The 16,104-nt window shown below is 40.4% G+C and overlaps 2 protein-coding genes across 2 annotated transcripts; one reads left to right on the top strand and one right to left on the bottom strand.

Annotated features, from left to right (window-relative positions):
* Window positions 1–31: 31 nt before the first annotated feature.
* LOC146498061 (uncharacterized) lies at window positions 32–3,832 on the top strand. Its single transcript, XM_085139737.1, has 5 exons — window positions 32–2,009; window positions 2,315–2,423; window positions 3,281–3,391; window positions 3,537–3,615; window positions 3,694–3,832. The coding sequence occupies exons 1-5, from the start codon at window positions 1,912–1,914 to the stop codon at window positions 3,783–3,785; spliced, it is 489 nt and encodes a 162-aa protein (XP_084995863.1). The 5' UTR covers window positions 32–1,911; the 3' UTR covers window positions 3,786–3,832.
* A 171-nt stretch (window positions 3,833–4,003) lies between these two features.
* On the bottom strand, window positions 4,004–16,091 carry LOC146498060 (Y+L amino acid transporter 2). The gene is made up of 10 exons (XM_085139725.1): window positions 13,683–16,091; window positions 12,924–13,456; window positions 11,105–11,230; window positions 10,877–11,021; window positions 8,908–9,031; window positions 8,571–8,674; window positions 8,363–8,459; window positions 8,113–8,262; window positions 6,773–6,956; window positions 4,004–5,806 (listed from the first exon to the last, which is right to left on the bottom strand). Exons 1-10 carry the CDS (start codon window positions 13,829–13,831, stop codon window positions 5,712–5,714), a joined length of 1,707 nt encoding a protein of 568 aa, XP_084995851.1. The 5' UTR covers window positions 13,832–16,091; the 3' UTR covers window positions 4,004–5,711.
* Window positions 16,092–16,104: the final 13 nt, after the last annotated feature.

The following is a 16,104-nucleotide window of genomic DNA, read 5'->3' as shown; positions in this document are numbered from 1 at the left end:
CAAAGAAGGTGGAGAGAGCACTTGTTTTGAAAATGGGCATACTTCCATTCTTCTTCTTCTTCTTCTTCTTCTTCTTCTTCTTCTTCTTCTTCTTCTTCTTCTTCTTCTTCTTTTATACAATTTATAACAAAAAAGTAAATTAATGTTTTTGACATTGTCTTGTGTTTGGATATATGGCCACTTAATTAGGTACAACTGCCTCCAGACCTTTCTTAATTCTTTATGACATTTATTCATCAAGATGCTGGAAACAATCCTCAAATAGACCAATACGGCAGGGCTGGGATGGTCCATTTGGTAAAAAAAAAAGGGAAAAAAAGAAAAGAAAAAAGGAAATCTTGCTGGAAACAGCCATCAGGAGATGGAATGAAGGAATGAACATGGTCATCAATAATAAAGGTTTTGTTTTGTACTTTGGACAGCCACTTTTACTCATTTCATAGTGAATTCATCATAGCACTAAAGTTGAACAGTAACACCAAAACCTGTTGTTTATCAGAACCATCTGAGCTGAGACTGAGGGTGGAGTCTGACAAAAGGGAAACTGTCACAGTTTTGTCTTGGAAGGACATTTCAGTGGAATCACGGAGTGAATCTGAAGGTTTTCAAATGGAAACCTCCACTTTCAGCCACTAGGTGGCAACACACACTCATGCCTTGTCCCACTTTGACCCACCTTTTCACCATTTTTTACCCACAGCAAATGATTTCGTTTGCCTCATTATTTTTCATCAACCAAAACTAAACCATGTCTCATAGATTTCTAGTTATGCCAAAGAGATTAAAAGGTTTCTTTTTTGAGCATGCAGTGCTCCATAACAAATGCTGTTTGACCGCAGTCAGCTCTGTCGTTGCACTAAAAAAAAACCTGGGAGAGTCCTGTGCAGCTGTTCTCAACTTCAGTTGTGTCCAAGTGATCCTATGATTTACAGTTAGAACCTGACTGATCATTTTACATTTAACAAGGAATATAATTGATTAACACATCTTGCAGCACTGGGGAAAAAGTTGTATTGTGCTTGGAATGGGTGCAGTAAAAATAGTTTGTGCCTTTATTCTTCAACACACTCTGAAATCTCTTGGGAAGCTTTCCTGTAATTTCTCCAGGTTTCTTGAGGAACACTCAAAGTTCTTCTTGGGATGTTTCTGCTGTTCTGTTGTCTGTCAAGATAGTCCCACACTGCTTCAGTAATGTTGACGTCTGAGCTCTGTGGAGGCCAATCCATGCCTGATGGTAACCATTGTGTATCTTTCTATCCAAGCATACTTTTACTGCATTGACAGTGTGTTCATTAAAAAATTAAAGACCGGAAGAATGGCTCAAGACGTTTGCACAGCACTACAGGTCAGTTCAAGATTTGTTTAATACAAGAAAAGACATTAACAAACGTATAATGATAAAAACAAGTGTAACAAAGCAAAAAAGGTTAAGTGACAGCAACCACAGAGGAGACTACGGAATTTCTTAGTCTTCTTTGCTTGCTTAAAAGAATAAGAAACATTCACAAAACACCCAAAGTTTGATCCTGGGAGGTAGAAAGGAGACTAAAGGAATATGTGTAGCTGAGGATGGTTTCTTACACGGTTACGTGCTGTGTTTTAATCCAGTTTCACGCCTTTGAAAACATCTTCCATGGAAATGCTTGACTGCAGAAAGCAGGAAATCAGTTTCAAAAATATTCAATGTATTGAATATCCAGAATGAAAGACACAGAAATAACCAGCTGCGTCTAATTGCATATATAACTGTCCCATCTCCCACAGCACAGGCCATGTTAATCAACCTTACACTGACCTCCTCCAGTCTTCCACATGAGTCGGGTGCTCTTTTAAACCCCAGGGACAGTTTGAGCAGACACTTAGGAGACGTTTGCACACTACAAACCGACCTTCAGCATACCCGTCTTTAGTATGGACCTGAGATTCCTCTTTTTATCTTCATCTCTGATTGTGGGGGCAACACTCAGCATCTCTCCGGCTGAACGCACTGCACACTGCAAAATCAAATGGTAACGTGCATCGTCTTTGAGGATTTGTGTGTGGAATTGAGATGTTGAATTATATACTTTGCAGTGCACCTTTTCCTAAAACGAATCCAAGGCGTTATTAATATCAGATGCAGAAGTTTTGTTGCAGTGATGTTCAATTCAGTGTTCTTTGGTCGTATTTGTGCACTCACATTAGTCATATCTGTGCAGAGAACAGTTTCCATCTTTTTCTTCTTAAAGTAACATCACTCTTTAAGTGAAGTTGATATTTCTTGTGCTTCTGTCAACACATTTTGATTGAATAATTTCACTGCTCTGCTCTGCAGGCTCTTTGGCATCTCCTGCAGCAATGTCTCTGAAAGGCTTGTGAGCCAGATCAAAGCTTGGCAGATCAGCAGAAGCTGTCTGTATGCAGGAGAGCAGTGCTCCTATGAGGTCAGACACATCACTTCCTATTCTTTAAAGCATGGGATAAATATTTTATACTAAAAAACCTCAAACTTCACCCTCAGTGAAGATGAAGCATGTGCTAACCATTAATAACATTTGCTATGTAGGTTATAAATGCTGTTTATGGGATTTGGGTAAAGTGATCTCTTTCTTGATGTATCTATTTAAATGAGTTACTGCTAAAAGCAAAGACCCACAAGCTCTGCCAGATCAAACATGCAGAACTACCTGCTGCCTGCTGTAAAGTTGTTGCAAGGGAGAAACTGAAAGTAGCACAGCGGTAAGTGGTAACCACAGGAACTCAGTCTTGAAAGTGTCAGACCATGTAAAGCTAACAAGCAGGCGCACCGAATCTGAATGAATAGCATCTAAATGTCACCAAAACACTGCTGTCTCAATAACTGCAGAGTTTCTTCTCTGGCATTAACATCAGCATAAAACCTGTGCGCCAGGAACTTCATAGCAGGACTTTCCCCTGGTCAAGCAGTTCCTGTAGGTATACTGTTTAGGTGCCTTAATGTTTTAGAATAGAATAATCCTTTAATTGTCCCACAAGGGGAAATTTGGTTGTAAAAGGAGCAAAAAGACACATGTACAAACAGAGCAGGATACAAGACATAGAACAGAAGCACACAAAATGTTTACATATTTACATCATAGACAATAGTTACCAAAACAGTACTGTACAGTTATTAAAATTAAAGTACAGATAAGTGGCAAACCCAGGTTGAGCTTTCAGCTGTCATTTTGCCAAGCCTGCAAACTCGTCAGACTCCTTCTGGCACTTTGTGTTACATAAAATGTTATTGTCAGACTTCAATCAGCTTGACATGTCTTGACAGCTTGTGTCATCAGCTCCCAACCTGATCATAGCCACGCACACATCTCCCAGAACAAAGAAAGTGAACGACCTTCAGTTCCTTGTAGAGCAGTCCACAAATTGCAAAGTGACCGTAAGTGTGTATAAACTGTGTATAAATTATAGACTACAAGTATGGTGGAATGCTTGATCGGAGATAAAATCAGAACGCTGAACATTTCATCAGATTTACTCCCAGAATTTCTTGTTTGACAAACCAACATGTGTCTGACGAGCAGGGAGAGGCGGTGTCTGAGTTCTCCACAGATCCAGCTGATAACGGCACAAACTACTGCAGCATGCAGAACCTGATGGACGGTAAGTGGAATAATCGCTCGATGTTACTGTGAATTATGAAATCACATCAGCAATGCCTGTTTGCTTCTCTCTGCTCAGGAAGTACACTGAGCGACGCCGAGGGATACAAAAAGTTCAGCAACAAGTGGATCTGCCCTGGGTTTGATGCTGCCAAGTGCGCCCTGCTGTAAGAGACGAACGGATCCTGCAGGCTCCAAATGTTGCCTCTGAGAAATGTTTGCTTTGAACAGAGTGTCCTTCTCCATAAACAGAAAATGTCTGCAAAATATATAATAATAGAGTGTTTATAACACATAAATTCAGTAGGATGTAACTACATGAATCTTTTAACTGGTTAATAAACTGTAAATCCATGATATTTATTACTTTGTCTTGTTGAGAGTTTTGGTTTTTGTTTGTTTCCTGTTTTATACTGAGACTATTACTTGTCTTGTGCATAGCATAGACAGTATGCAAAAGATTGATTGAGTTTTTCAGCATTTCTTCAGCTTGTATTCTTTGCAACAGCCAGCAGGGGGAGATTACTCCTGTAATTGGAAAAAAAGTTGTGTAGAAAGGTCTGGGCTTGCTTTCTTTGTGACGTCAGCAAATATTTTCCTGATAAAGTCAGGAGGTCTAACGTGGGTCTAATTTAAAATCTAATTGAAAACAATCTGATGTTCAGTCTGGAGCTCATGGGCCCAAAACAAGACCGGATAGAGTAACGTTTGCTTTACTGTGCGACGTCGAGGTCACCAGACACTGAGCACACATGGTTTCTCAGTCGTATCGAAATCATTTTGATTTCTCTACTAACTCAAACTAATCAGTGCATGTTAACGGCACATACTCTAGCAAGCTGATGAAAGAATGGGCGGCATGCAGATTGGAATTAGTTTAATATTTTCTTTTCCTTTTTTCAAGTTCATTTCACTTTACATCATTTATAACTTCCAAGTTAGAATACATTCTGGGGAGCATGATCACAAGCTTTTAAAGACTGGTATTCTGAATACAGATGAATACAGATTTGAGAGAACATTCACACATTATACATACATACATTCATTTAAAAAAGAAATAGAATAAGAATCTGCTGCTCCAGACTGCTCATTTTTCTACCCTTGGCTCTGTTTTCTGTCAGAGTGAATTGATACAATAATTTGGCCACCCCAGGTGCACAGCTCTGACTGTAAGCACTCGAACCTTCTGTTTGTGAGGAGCAGCCAATCAGAACAAATCTTAAACACAGATTGTCCTAAAAGGGAGAGAAACGTATTTGTTTGAGATATTTCAGCAAGAATAAAAGTGCAAGAATAAAAATACGGAGCTGAAGCTCTTTGGTTCAGATGAGTTTTTTAAATAGTAAAATTATTAGAAGGTTTGCCATTTAAATAAAATCTAAACGTTGATTGTTTTGTTCTGCACTCATGCAGGTTTAAGAGCTGCTGATAGAAGACACACAAAGCTGCAAACTGCCGAAGGACAGTGAGCGAACGTGAGAGGGACTTTCCCACCAACCTGCAGTAAATGTTTGGCTGGTGGAAAAAAAAAGCTTGGCTATTTCTCTCTCTCAAAAAAAAGAAGATGCAAACATTTTGAAAATACCTGAAGTGTAACAGCTTTGCAGAGAAGCGGCTCAGGAATCAGTTGCATTAGCTGAAACCGACATTGTTAATAGTGTTTTACACTTGCACAGTCATCCACATATGAATATAATCAAACTGTACAAAAATCCAGAGATGAATATTAAGTTTAAATATGCTTCTGAAAACTGAAGACTGTAATCACATGACCACGACAGTAGGATTTTCATTACGTAACGTGTTAACCAGACAAAAGGAGATCAGCTTACATCTTCACAAAACTCTCAAAAATAAAAATCTAGTTTTGGCAACATTTTTAAACGTATATCCTCATAGAAGATATTCTTTGCTCTCAGTAGAAAAGTGTAGCACATTTACTGAAGAAATCAAGTCACCAGTTTCTCAAATTATTTGTCTTTCATTTGAGATATCAGAGTAATCCTCACAAACGCTGAGAGCCTGCTCCTCATTGCTCAGTACATGCAAAGCCTTGTTTTCCGTGAACAAGGCTTTGGGAGTCTGTTTGCGGCTTCATTGTGTTTTAATGCCTCCATGAATTTCTTCCTCTGTGTCAGATTCAGTCATGCAGCAATACAGCAACATCTGGGTGTATCTTGTGGCGAAGGCTAGGCGAGGACACGGCGGAGAATGTGGGAGGGATGGGAAGAGAGAGAGGAAGAGAAGAGGTCAGTTACAGCTGATTCATGATTCAGGATGACTAATGCTGAATTTGATGTTAAAGAAGGCGGTATTTGGCAATCTGGGTAAAGGACGAAAGGAGGACATGTAGCACGTAATTCTAAGGAGAATGACTTAAATCAGGGCGTTTTCACTTCTTTGAAAAAGGAAAAGAACAGAATGCTATGCAGTCCTGTGAAAATCTTTTTGTAGCTTGTGAAACCACCTTTAACTACAATAACCTGAAGCGATCACTTTCTGTATTACTTTATGAGTCTGTCACATCATTGTGGCGATATTTTGGCCAACTCTTTAAAACGCTGCTTCAGTTCATTGAGGTTTGCAGGCATTCATTTATGCACAGCTGTCTTCAGGTCCTGCTGCAGCACTTCAGCCAGGTTTAGGTCTGGACTTTGCACCATTGTGATACATTAGTTATTTTCTTTTTGAGCCATTCTGTTGCAGATTTGCAGCTGTGCTTGGTATCATTGTCCTGTTGCATAATCCAGTTTCAGCTGTCAGGCATATGACATCACATTGAACTCTAGCATACTTTGATATACAGAGTTGTTAATGGTTGACTCAATGACAGCAAGTTGACCAGGACCCGTGACTGCAATAAGCTAAAATCATCACCCTCCACTACAGCTGGTATGAGGTGTTTGCACTGATATGCTGTGTTTGATTTACATCTCTACGTTTGTCCAGAAAACGTTGTTCCAACTTTGCAAACCTAAGCTGAGCTGCCAGGTTAGAACATCATGCCATCTCTCACATTCTTTCTCACTGCAATTGTTTCATTCCTCTGGAAGCAGTAAAGATGTACTTAGTTTTTCACATGACTATATATTCAACCAACACTGAAGCCTAGAGAAAAACTGAAAACAGTATAAAATATAGATTTTAAGTCTTACTGTTTAGCTTGCGGATGAATTTAGGCCTTCTCTCCTCAGGCAGGTAAATGGCCACGTAATAAACTGGCACACCAGACAGTGCAATACCAATTCCTATGAGGGAGTTGATGGTGTCACCGTACAGAGGGACGATGACTAAGAACAGGCTACAAAAACAGTAGATGAAGGGGAAGAACAAGGTGAGCTGTGAAGAGAGACACGCACATCTGGTTAGTCTTTCTGAGAATCTCTGAGTGTTTAAATGTGCATGTTGACATGAAGAGCAATGGTTCAAAACACAGTGTTCACCATCCTTTTATGTTCATAATCACTCAGTGTGCACAAAACAACACCACACTTTAATTCTGAGTGCATGCAACTGTGGTAACTATTTATATTTCTTTCTTTCTTTACACAATTCCTGATTTTATTTCATCACATGGAAGCTGATGTATAAACAAGCAACAGATGGCAGTAGCAGGAAGTGAAAACAGTTTGTTGTGATGGGAGAGGTCAGATTTGGGGACAGCACTTTAGCAGAATCTGAAAATGTTTTTATATTTGCTTACAACCACTCGACAGCTTATTTCGCTCTTAAATGTGTATTTGTTGCTTTTGGGGCAAGTCACGCATTTTATCCTCATTCATGCTAGTGTTTCAGCAGCGCTACAGCTGAATGGGTATAATCTTTAAACCATGAATTGTTAATCTAGTGTAAATAAACTCGGCGATGTTAATTGTGAAGGTCAAAGAAGTTGGCAAGCTTGCATACAGAAATTATGTCACGTCAAACAAAATACATATCTGACCTTTCTTAATGTGCTCGTGACTTCCTGTTTTAATTTGGGATCCCAGACTGCCACGCACCCTTATCAGTTTCGGTTCCTCTCTTTGGCACCGTTCATGCCAGCTTTCCTGTTTTCAAATGTTTGTATGTAAACCTACTGGGCGCTAGATATCACACCGATGACCTGACTTTAGCTCCTGCCTCCATGCTCTGTCAGTTTGTTGTGCCTGGTGTGTTCGAGCCTCATTCATCAAAGCCAACGCTTTGCTGACTGCCTCTTATAACCTCTTACAGCTGTGGTGTGTGTTGGTAACATTTAGAAAGTCCTGTATATCATGAAATATCATGCCATATTTGACCTCTGACCTCTCTATCAAGGCTAGTAGATTGTTTTGAATGTCAGAATGATATGATATTAATGCCATATAGCTATTTAAAGCTAGGTTTCCTGCTGGCATTGTTGGTGTTGACAGCATAGAGGCATATAGGGAATGATGTGGATCCTAAATATCATGTTATTTGGACCTCTGACCCTTTGAAAAGGTCGAACTTAAAAAACGAAAAGAAGCGTCACCTTGACAGGTCTGTATCTTTCCGGCTGGGTGATGCGTAGGTAGATGAGGCCAGCCACAGAGAGACCCACATAGAGCCAGTAGCTGAAGCTGAAGTAGTTGATGAGCTGAAACACGTCCCTCACACACAGGAAAATCAGGCCCATTAAGCCCTGTAGCCACACAGCACAAGGACAAGTAAAGAATCCCCATGGGATCGTGGTATGATGAAACACGTTCATTTGTGTTTTATAAGGCAGTTTCGTTTCTCACGTTGAATAGCAGAGCAGGTATGGGCGTGTAGCGCTTCAGGTGAATCAGACTCAGACTGTTGGGGAGGTGGCCCTCTCTGGCTCCAACAAAAAACAGCCTGTGTGATCAGCGAGGTGGAAGGTTAGTGGGAACGTACTTCATCAGTCATACTTCCATCACAAGTGCCATCACAGCGTAAGTCGGGACACACTCTGTATTTTCTCATTACCGTGAAGCAGCAATGACGGAAGCATTGAGTCCTCCATAGCAGGACATGGCCACAGAAACGGGGATGATCCAGCTGAACGGCCCCAGGACCGCATTCCCAAATGTCTGTGGGGTCACATTTGCATTGGTTATTTCACACTACACATTCACGATGAAGAGATCTGAGCAGTTTTCCTAAGGGTCTGTTGCGGCCTTAGACCCTTATATTTTCTGCAGCTGACGTAGATGTTACATTACTTTATTTTCTCAAGTCCTGTTTTCATCTCAGAGAACAAAATGTCCTGCTCTAAGCTGAACAGACTTATATTTAGCAGGAACAAAACTCTCAGGTGTCTCACCACAGCGACAGCGTCACTGGCAAGCAGAGAGGGCATGTCTAGAACCACATAGTACGCCACGTTGGTCAGTAGGTAGATGATGGTCACTATGGGCATGGAAATGGCGATGGCCAGGGGCAGATTTCTGCAACAAAAGCATAATCACACACGACGATTACAGAAGAATCTGACTTCAGCTCCTACACTTCATTTCCTTTTGTTCAGGAATATGTTTTACACAGAGCTGGGACAAAGAATAGCAGCTGGTTTCATGCCAACAATACACAATTTAAAAGTGTTCAGATAGCGATTAAAAGACAGTTATGGGACGCTGTGCTACAACAAGACTCGTGAAAGTAACTGAAATCATCTGCAGTTAAACGTGTGATAATGAAATTAGGCGTATTATCACCATTTAGGTGCTTTAGTAGCTCCTCTTTGGGAGTCATGCATTTTTCTGTCTTATAAATGTCCACTATTCGCTGTCTTTTAGCTCTCGTTTTGGTCTCCACCAGTTTCTGAAGGACTCTGTAGCTACTGCATGCTTCGCTGTCGTTCCCAGCTGGTGTCCAAATGGGTCTGCATACAGTCTGGTGATGGGCAGGTAGTGTGTAATGCCTCTGTTTTTTTTAAAATACTTTTTTGCTTAAAATATCTGTTGCTTCTAAGAGCAAACAAAACAATGACCTACCTTTTGGAAGGTGAAAAGCACAATAATTACAATATTGTGGATTTAAAGAAAATGTGTGAAACATTCAATGCAAAACACAAAATTTCCAAACAAATACCTTCTGACACTAAGCTTTTATATTAGGTTTGCATCCAGCTCATTTGAACATTTCACAGAATCAAAAGAGCTTTTTAGAAATGTGTTTGTTATTGGTAAGAAGAGTTGTTGCTGTAACACGGAAAATGACTCATAGGATTGGTTTTCTACCTTAGCTACAACACTGGCTGTAGAGAAATTTACTTATTTTATCAGGGCTATTAAACAGTCACTCTTTCAGAGGTTTTGGGGCTCTCCTTTAAGTTATCTAGAGAGAATTTATTTGACTTGTCGGTGATATCTGATAATCTACGTACAAATAGCTATTTGTATGGTGGCCCAGAGAGGCCAAACGGACTGCAACTTAAGAAAACACCAGCAATAAGAAAAATGCTGCAAAAACACACAAAACACAACAGAAATAGGAAAAACGACAACAGAAATAGGAAAAAAGAAAACACAAATAGAAAAAACAGATTTCCAAAAGCACAAGGGAAGTGTTTCTGGGGAGACAATAACTCGACGGACCAGTTGCAGGAACCAAAATATGCTAAGAATTGCGCTGGGAGACACTTAAAAGTAGTGGAGGATCTATCGGTTTTGTGAGGAAAGAAAAGATGAGAGGTAAGTGTGTTAGCCTAACTATTAGCATAAAAATCCGTCATCAGTATTATATGAATCATGATCAAACACACGTAGCATGTTTTGGGTTCCTGCAACTGGTCCGTCGGGTTATTGTCTCTCCAGAAACACTTCCCTTGTGTTTTTCCTATTTGTGTTTTTTTTTTTTTACTATTTCCGTTTTGTTTTGTGTGCTTTTGCAGCGTTTTTCTTATTGCTAGTGTTTGGCCTCTTAGGGCCACTGTATATTTGTGATTTCCTAATGGTGTTCCAAAATAAGCAGCTTTGCACGAATCTTTCATTAAGATGATTCTCCGTCATGTTTTTTGTTTGTTCTCGTTACACAGATGTATAATGCTGTGAGTGGACATTAAAAATATAGTCGGTGCTGTGTTTTAGTGCAGGAGTCCAGAGGCTCATTTTTATTGTCTGGCATGTTAACCCTTCTACTCTGATTGATCAGCACTGTCAAAAATTAACTTTTAACGGATTTCTCATCACTAAGCTAAAAGCAGGAAATACAATCTAGTCAGAAGTTGCCATGGAGCCTCGAGCGTACGAGTCTGAGTGCATTTTCTTTTTCATTTCTCCTGCCTCAGTCACCTCTCTGGGTTACAAATCTCCTCAGTTACATAGTTGAGCGTGTCCCAGCCAGAGTAGGAGAAGAGAGCTGAGTAGAGGGCCAAAGCGATGGCGCCGGGGTCTTCCGAGGAGCCCTCCATCGGGTTCTCAAAGCTCTTTGTTTCTCCTACACAAAGACAAGATTGAGTTTTACTTTGTGTAACATTTTATTTAGCTTTCCCACGAATTCTTACTTTTACTTTCACTTACCACTGGATATCTTCAGGATTCCTATAATAATGATGAGGAAAAGTGCCATCAGTTTGGCATAAGTGAAGATGTCCTGCACTAGAGTCCCCCACTTCACATAAGCACAGTTAATGAAGATGAGGATACCTGGTACAAAGTAGAGGATGAAGGCAATGAACAAACATGACCAAACACAGAAACACTGCTTCTGCTTTCTACGATGTACATTAAGGAATCCTGCAGGACACAGCAGTTTAGCCAGCAGTTTGTGAAACTAAAGCACTTTGTAGCAAACAGAAACCCGACTCTCTCACACTGCTCCTTTCTTTCTGTCACGTGGGCTGCAAATGGCTCGTGGATACCAAAACAGAATCGTACTTCTTGGTAGAGCGATGGGTGAGTCACAGCATTGCTGCTCTCTCACGTAAATAACACTTCTGCTTGCTACAGTCTTCGGAGCACGCAGTCCAATCACTGCAAAGCTCTGTGACATGGGACTGGCAGCCTAACTTTAGCTTATGCCAGTACTACAAAGGGCTATCGGGTTTGGTACTGGCATGAATAGATCAGATGTGACTGTGGGCAGCACTAAAGCTCCTTTAATCTGGTTTTACTCAACTATTCAAAACGAAACAAAACTAAACGTTTTACATTTCTCCTGACTGCCTCACAATAAAAGCCTCACTGTATTCTGCAAGATATACATGTTTAGGGACTGTAAGGAAATTAATTTGAGTCATTCGAAGCATTAGCAGTGGGCAGCTCCAGTGACAAACTAGACCTCCACACAGAAAATTCAGGCCTAAGTTTGAAACAGAAAACAGTGAAGCAAGAGCACTGACCACTGAGCCCCTGGGCTGTGTTTTTGAACTGGCAGGAGTGGATAAGGGTAGGCTATATCAGGGTAAAATTACAAGTAGCAATATTTGATTGTATCACCATAATTATGCAATTAAAACCCAGTGCAGGAATGTGTTTAACCGAGGTTTACCAAGTAGATGCTTTATTAATTAATTTAAATAGGATTAGATTTGAGAGGTGTTTGTAGAGGTTAAAAACAAATTAAATGGCTTTAATTGATACAAATTTAGACTTGGCATTGAGAAAATAAATGCATCCTCACTCCTTCCACAGAAATCAAGCTGAAGTTTTAGTGGTTTGGTGGTTTAGAGTTTCAAGTGTGTGTTAGCACAATGTCGCAATCATCCCAGGAGTGGATGTTCCAACAAAATCACCCCAAGGTCACACTGCAACAGAGAAACTGCAAAAACCCCCAAGAGCTACATCTCACACTCTAAAGGCCTCAGTAAACATGTTAAATGTTACAGTTTACACGAGTGCACTTAGAAAGAAAGACTGAATGACTATAGCTTTGTTTGGAAAGGTTGGGAGGAGAAAGCCTCTTCTCTCTAAAAAGGACATGGCAGCATAGCTTAACTTTGCAAAGTTGCATCTAAACAAACTACAAGAACAATGTCCTCTGGACAGACAAGACCAAAGTCGATATTTTTGTCAATAACAAACTGCAAAAATGTTTTTAGAAAACCAATAACAACATATCAGCACAAACACCGCATTCAATTATCAAGCATGGTGGTGAAGATGTGATTTTAGGGTTGGTTTGCAGCCATGGGACCTGAGCACCTTGCTGTCATTGAGTCGACCATGAACTCGTAGGTATACCAAAAGCATGCTAGAGTCAAATGTGAGTAGTTAGTAAATTTAAGCTTTTTCTGCAGCAAACTGCAACAGCACATTTTGTTTCATTTAAAAATCCACATTTACAGCTCAATACAAAACCCAGTGGGCACACTCATTCAGACACAGCTGTGTTTCTTACAGAGACAGGCTGCAGCAAGGAGGCGGACAGCAGCATACGGCGGCTGGCAGGTGGGGTAGAAAGCCTCCACCAGGTAGTTGGCGAATGTCAGTGAAATCACAGCCTGGCTGGCTGGCTCGATCAGGAGGATGGACGTCCACAGACGAATGAAAGCCAAGAAGCCACCAAAAGACTCCAGGATGTAGGCGTAGCTGGCTCCAGATTTGGTGATGGTGGTGCCAAGCTCTGCGTAGCACAAAGCCCCAAACACTGAGAAGATCCCGCCAAGAGCCCAGATGAGCAGCGACAGTCCATAAGAAGCGCTGTACATGAGTACGCCCTTTGGTGAAACAAAAATCCCAGAGCCGATCATGTTGCCCACAATGAGGCAGATCCCATTCAGGAGAGAAATCTCCCTCTTCATCTGCATTTTCTCTTCTTTAACACCATTTGGAGCCTTTAGGTCCTCCTCAGATGGAACTCGTGAGCTCGGACATATCGTCTGTGACATGACCCCAATGGTCTGTCTCAGATCCCCCATTATTCCAGCAGTGCTGAGATGGAGATGATAGGGAAAAATTAGATGGGATTATTCAAATTTAACAAACTTACCTAGCACACAATGTATAAATAAATAAAAAATTCTCCATGACACATGTTCAAACTTAAGAATACAAGCATGCAATTCCCCAACACAGATCACTCCCCTTTGTTTATAATTATAGATATAAATGAACAGCACGAGTGACTCATGACATATAATACAGGCATGTAACTTACCTTGTTTTCAAGTCTGTCTTTTCCTCTGAACATGCAGTCTGACTCAGGCCACCACTCAGGTCTGAAACACCAGTCTGGCACCGGGGGAGATCACATCTGAGAGGCACCAACAGGATGGTCGATGTTGCAATCTCTGCAGGCCAGCACATCCATAACGTGTGTTTTTGTAGGGCCACACTCTCATGTTGCCCCCTGTGCTATTTTCAGAGACAAGCAGATGTTCTTTCCCGCACCGAGCCTTCAACAGCTGAGACAGAGGGAGCCAAGCTCCAACTGACCCCACATACAGGATAGTTATTTATACTGTGATGAAAAGTGTCATTAAGCTTATCTTAATTTGCAGGGAGTGTTTCCAGCGGCATAACCCACCTCATCCCTGGTATACAGAAGGAAGACTCTATAAGTCTACTTGATATTGTTTTTTATTGTGTTTTTAATGATTGATACTATGAGTTTGTTTTGTGCCTCCTTGTAGACATCTGCAGGCCAGGAAAATGACTAGAAAGCCATGTCCAGCAGCTTGTTTGTTGAACAATCTATAAGTGAAGTATAAACTTGAATAAACTATTTCTTGCCAAGCAGCCAACTCCAAGGCTAAAAAGTGCAACTTCCACTTGAGGTTGGCTCAAAAGTAAGTCAGTCCTCACATGATATGTTAAAATGCCTGCTACAAAAATTATTTTGGTAATTTAGCCCATGAGGATGAAGACTCGACTGTTTAAATTGTACTCAACATTAAAGTCATGGATTGTGAAGCTAACAAGTGTATGCCAACATAGCCAAATGAAGCCTCTAGTTGTATGTTAACCTTTACTTCAGCTTGTCCGAGTCACTGAATATCTTGAATATTTCTGTGTTGTTGGTGACATCTTCAGTATTTTAGAAAGAGTGTGCACTTTTCTACTGCAGTTAGCTAGTTTTTGGCTGTTAATCCACCTTGCTAGCCAAGCTATCTAGCGCTAGCTAAATAATCCAAATATGTTACCTTCTAGCTCCAAAAATTCACAAACCAGTAGGTGATGTCAATGTGGCTTCATACATCCTTCATGTGTACTTAATAGGCATGTACACCAGTTGAACTGCTTGTAAACTCAAATATCTAGTTATTGGTAGCCAAACACATAGTAGCAACTCTATGCATTTAGGGATGTTAACGTAGTGGAAGAAAGCTGCTCAAGTTCAATCAAACATCATAGGAAAGGTGATTTAAGTGACACTTTGGCATAAACAAAGGTATTGGCATATCCTGCCCTGTATAGATGACTGTAGTGGTGTAAGAGTGTGGTTCTTGGCACACTTCACTTAGCACCAGCTGATCACCTCAGACTACCAGAGTATTATTGCTGACCATGTCCATATCGTTATGACCACTGTGTACCCTTCAGGATAACGTGTCATGTTAAAGCGTTCCTTTGGGATATTTCACAAATGCACATTCATATTACAGACATGTAATTGATAAATCTGCTGCAACTGTGTGATGCAGTCATGTCGATATGGTCCAAAATCTCAGAGGAATGTTTCCAGCAACTTGTTGAATTTATTTTGCCAAGAATTAGGGCAAAAATGGCTCCAACTCAGTATTAGCAACCTGTACATAATAAAGTGGCAGATAAGTGTATTTTTCAGTCCTTAAGTGAAGCTCACTGAACCTTTGCATTTTCGTTAGGCCCATTCAGTTATCTACAACAGCATACAGTGTGGTCCCTTGGTGGTTTTGCTACATCAATCAGCAGCACATGTAACATTAAAGGAGCAAAGTGTTCCTTTAAAATTACTGTTACAAAAACAAGAAGCAGAAATGAGACCAAATTAAATTAAAAACAGAGTAGCCATTTTAATGAAGAGTTTGACACAATATATAAAAAAAAGAAAATCCTAGTTGAAACCACAGCTACACATCATGTTAAACCTCTGACAGAACTGCTCAATCGGCAGACACTACTTAATACAAGGGCTCTAAATTAGCTCCGTATTTTTCAGTTGGTATTTCTACGAATATCAAATAAACACATCACAGAAAAACAGTAAAAAAAATATGTTACAACATATACACACACCACTATCCAATCTATAGCATTTTCACTCAGCTTTGCTTGATATGCACGTAGAAGGCGTTTGCCTGTAACTCGAGGTGAGACCAGAAGCACAATATGAGGCACAGATTTCAAAAACAATACCAGTCCAACATATGGAAGCAGATCGACCCTGCTCGGCCTTTCTGACGTAAATGACATTTTGTCATTCGAGCATAATTTGCTCTAACAGTGTTTTGCAAAGTGTGACATGCTGTGACTCATTCCCCACTGTGTGATTCAGGTCTTCATTGAACTGTGGACACTTTGGACTGAATGAAGCAGAACATGTGCATGAAAAAACATTAATTAATCACACTGACTGTCCTGTGATGAATGTGTTGTCG

The sequence above is a fragment of the Neolamprologus multifasciatus genome, chromosome 18 (assembly GCF_963576455.1).
Source record: "Neolamprologus multifasciatus chromosome 18, fNeoMul1.2, whole genome shotgun sequence".
In the NCBI taxonomy this organism is placed as follows: domain Eukaryota; kingdom Metazoa; phylum Chordata; class Actinopteri; order Cichliformes; family Cichlidae; genus Neolamprologus; species Neolamprologus multifasciatus.
The sequence above is the reverse complement of the archived record's forward strand: the minus strand, read 5'-3'. Positions and strand labels throughout refer to the sequence as shown.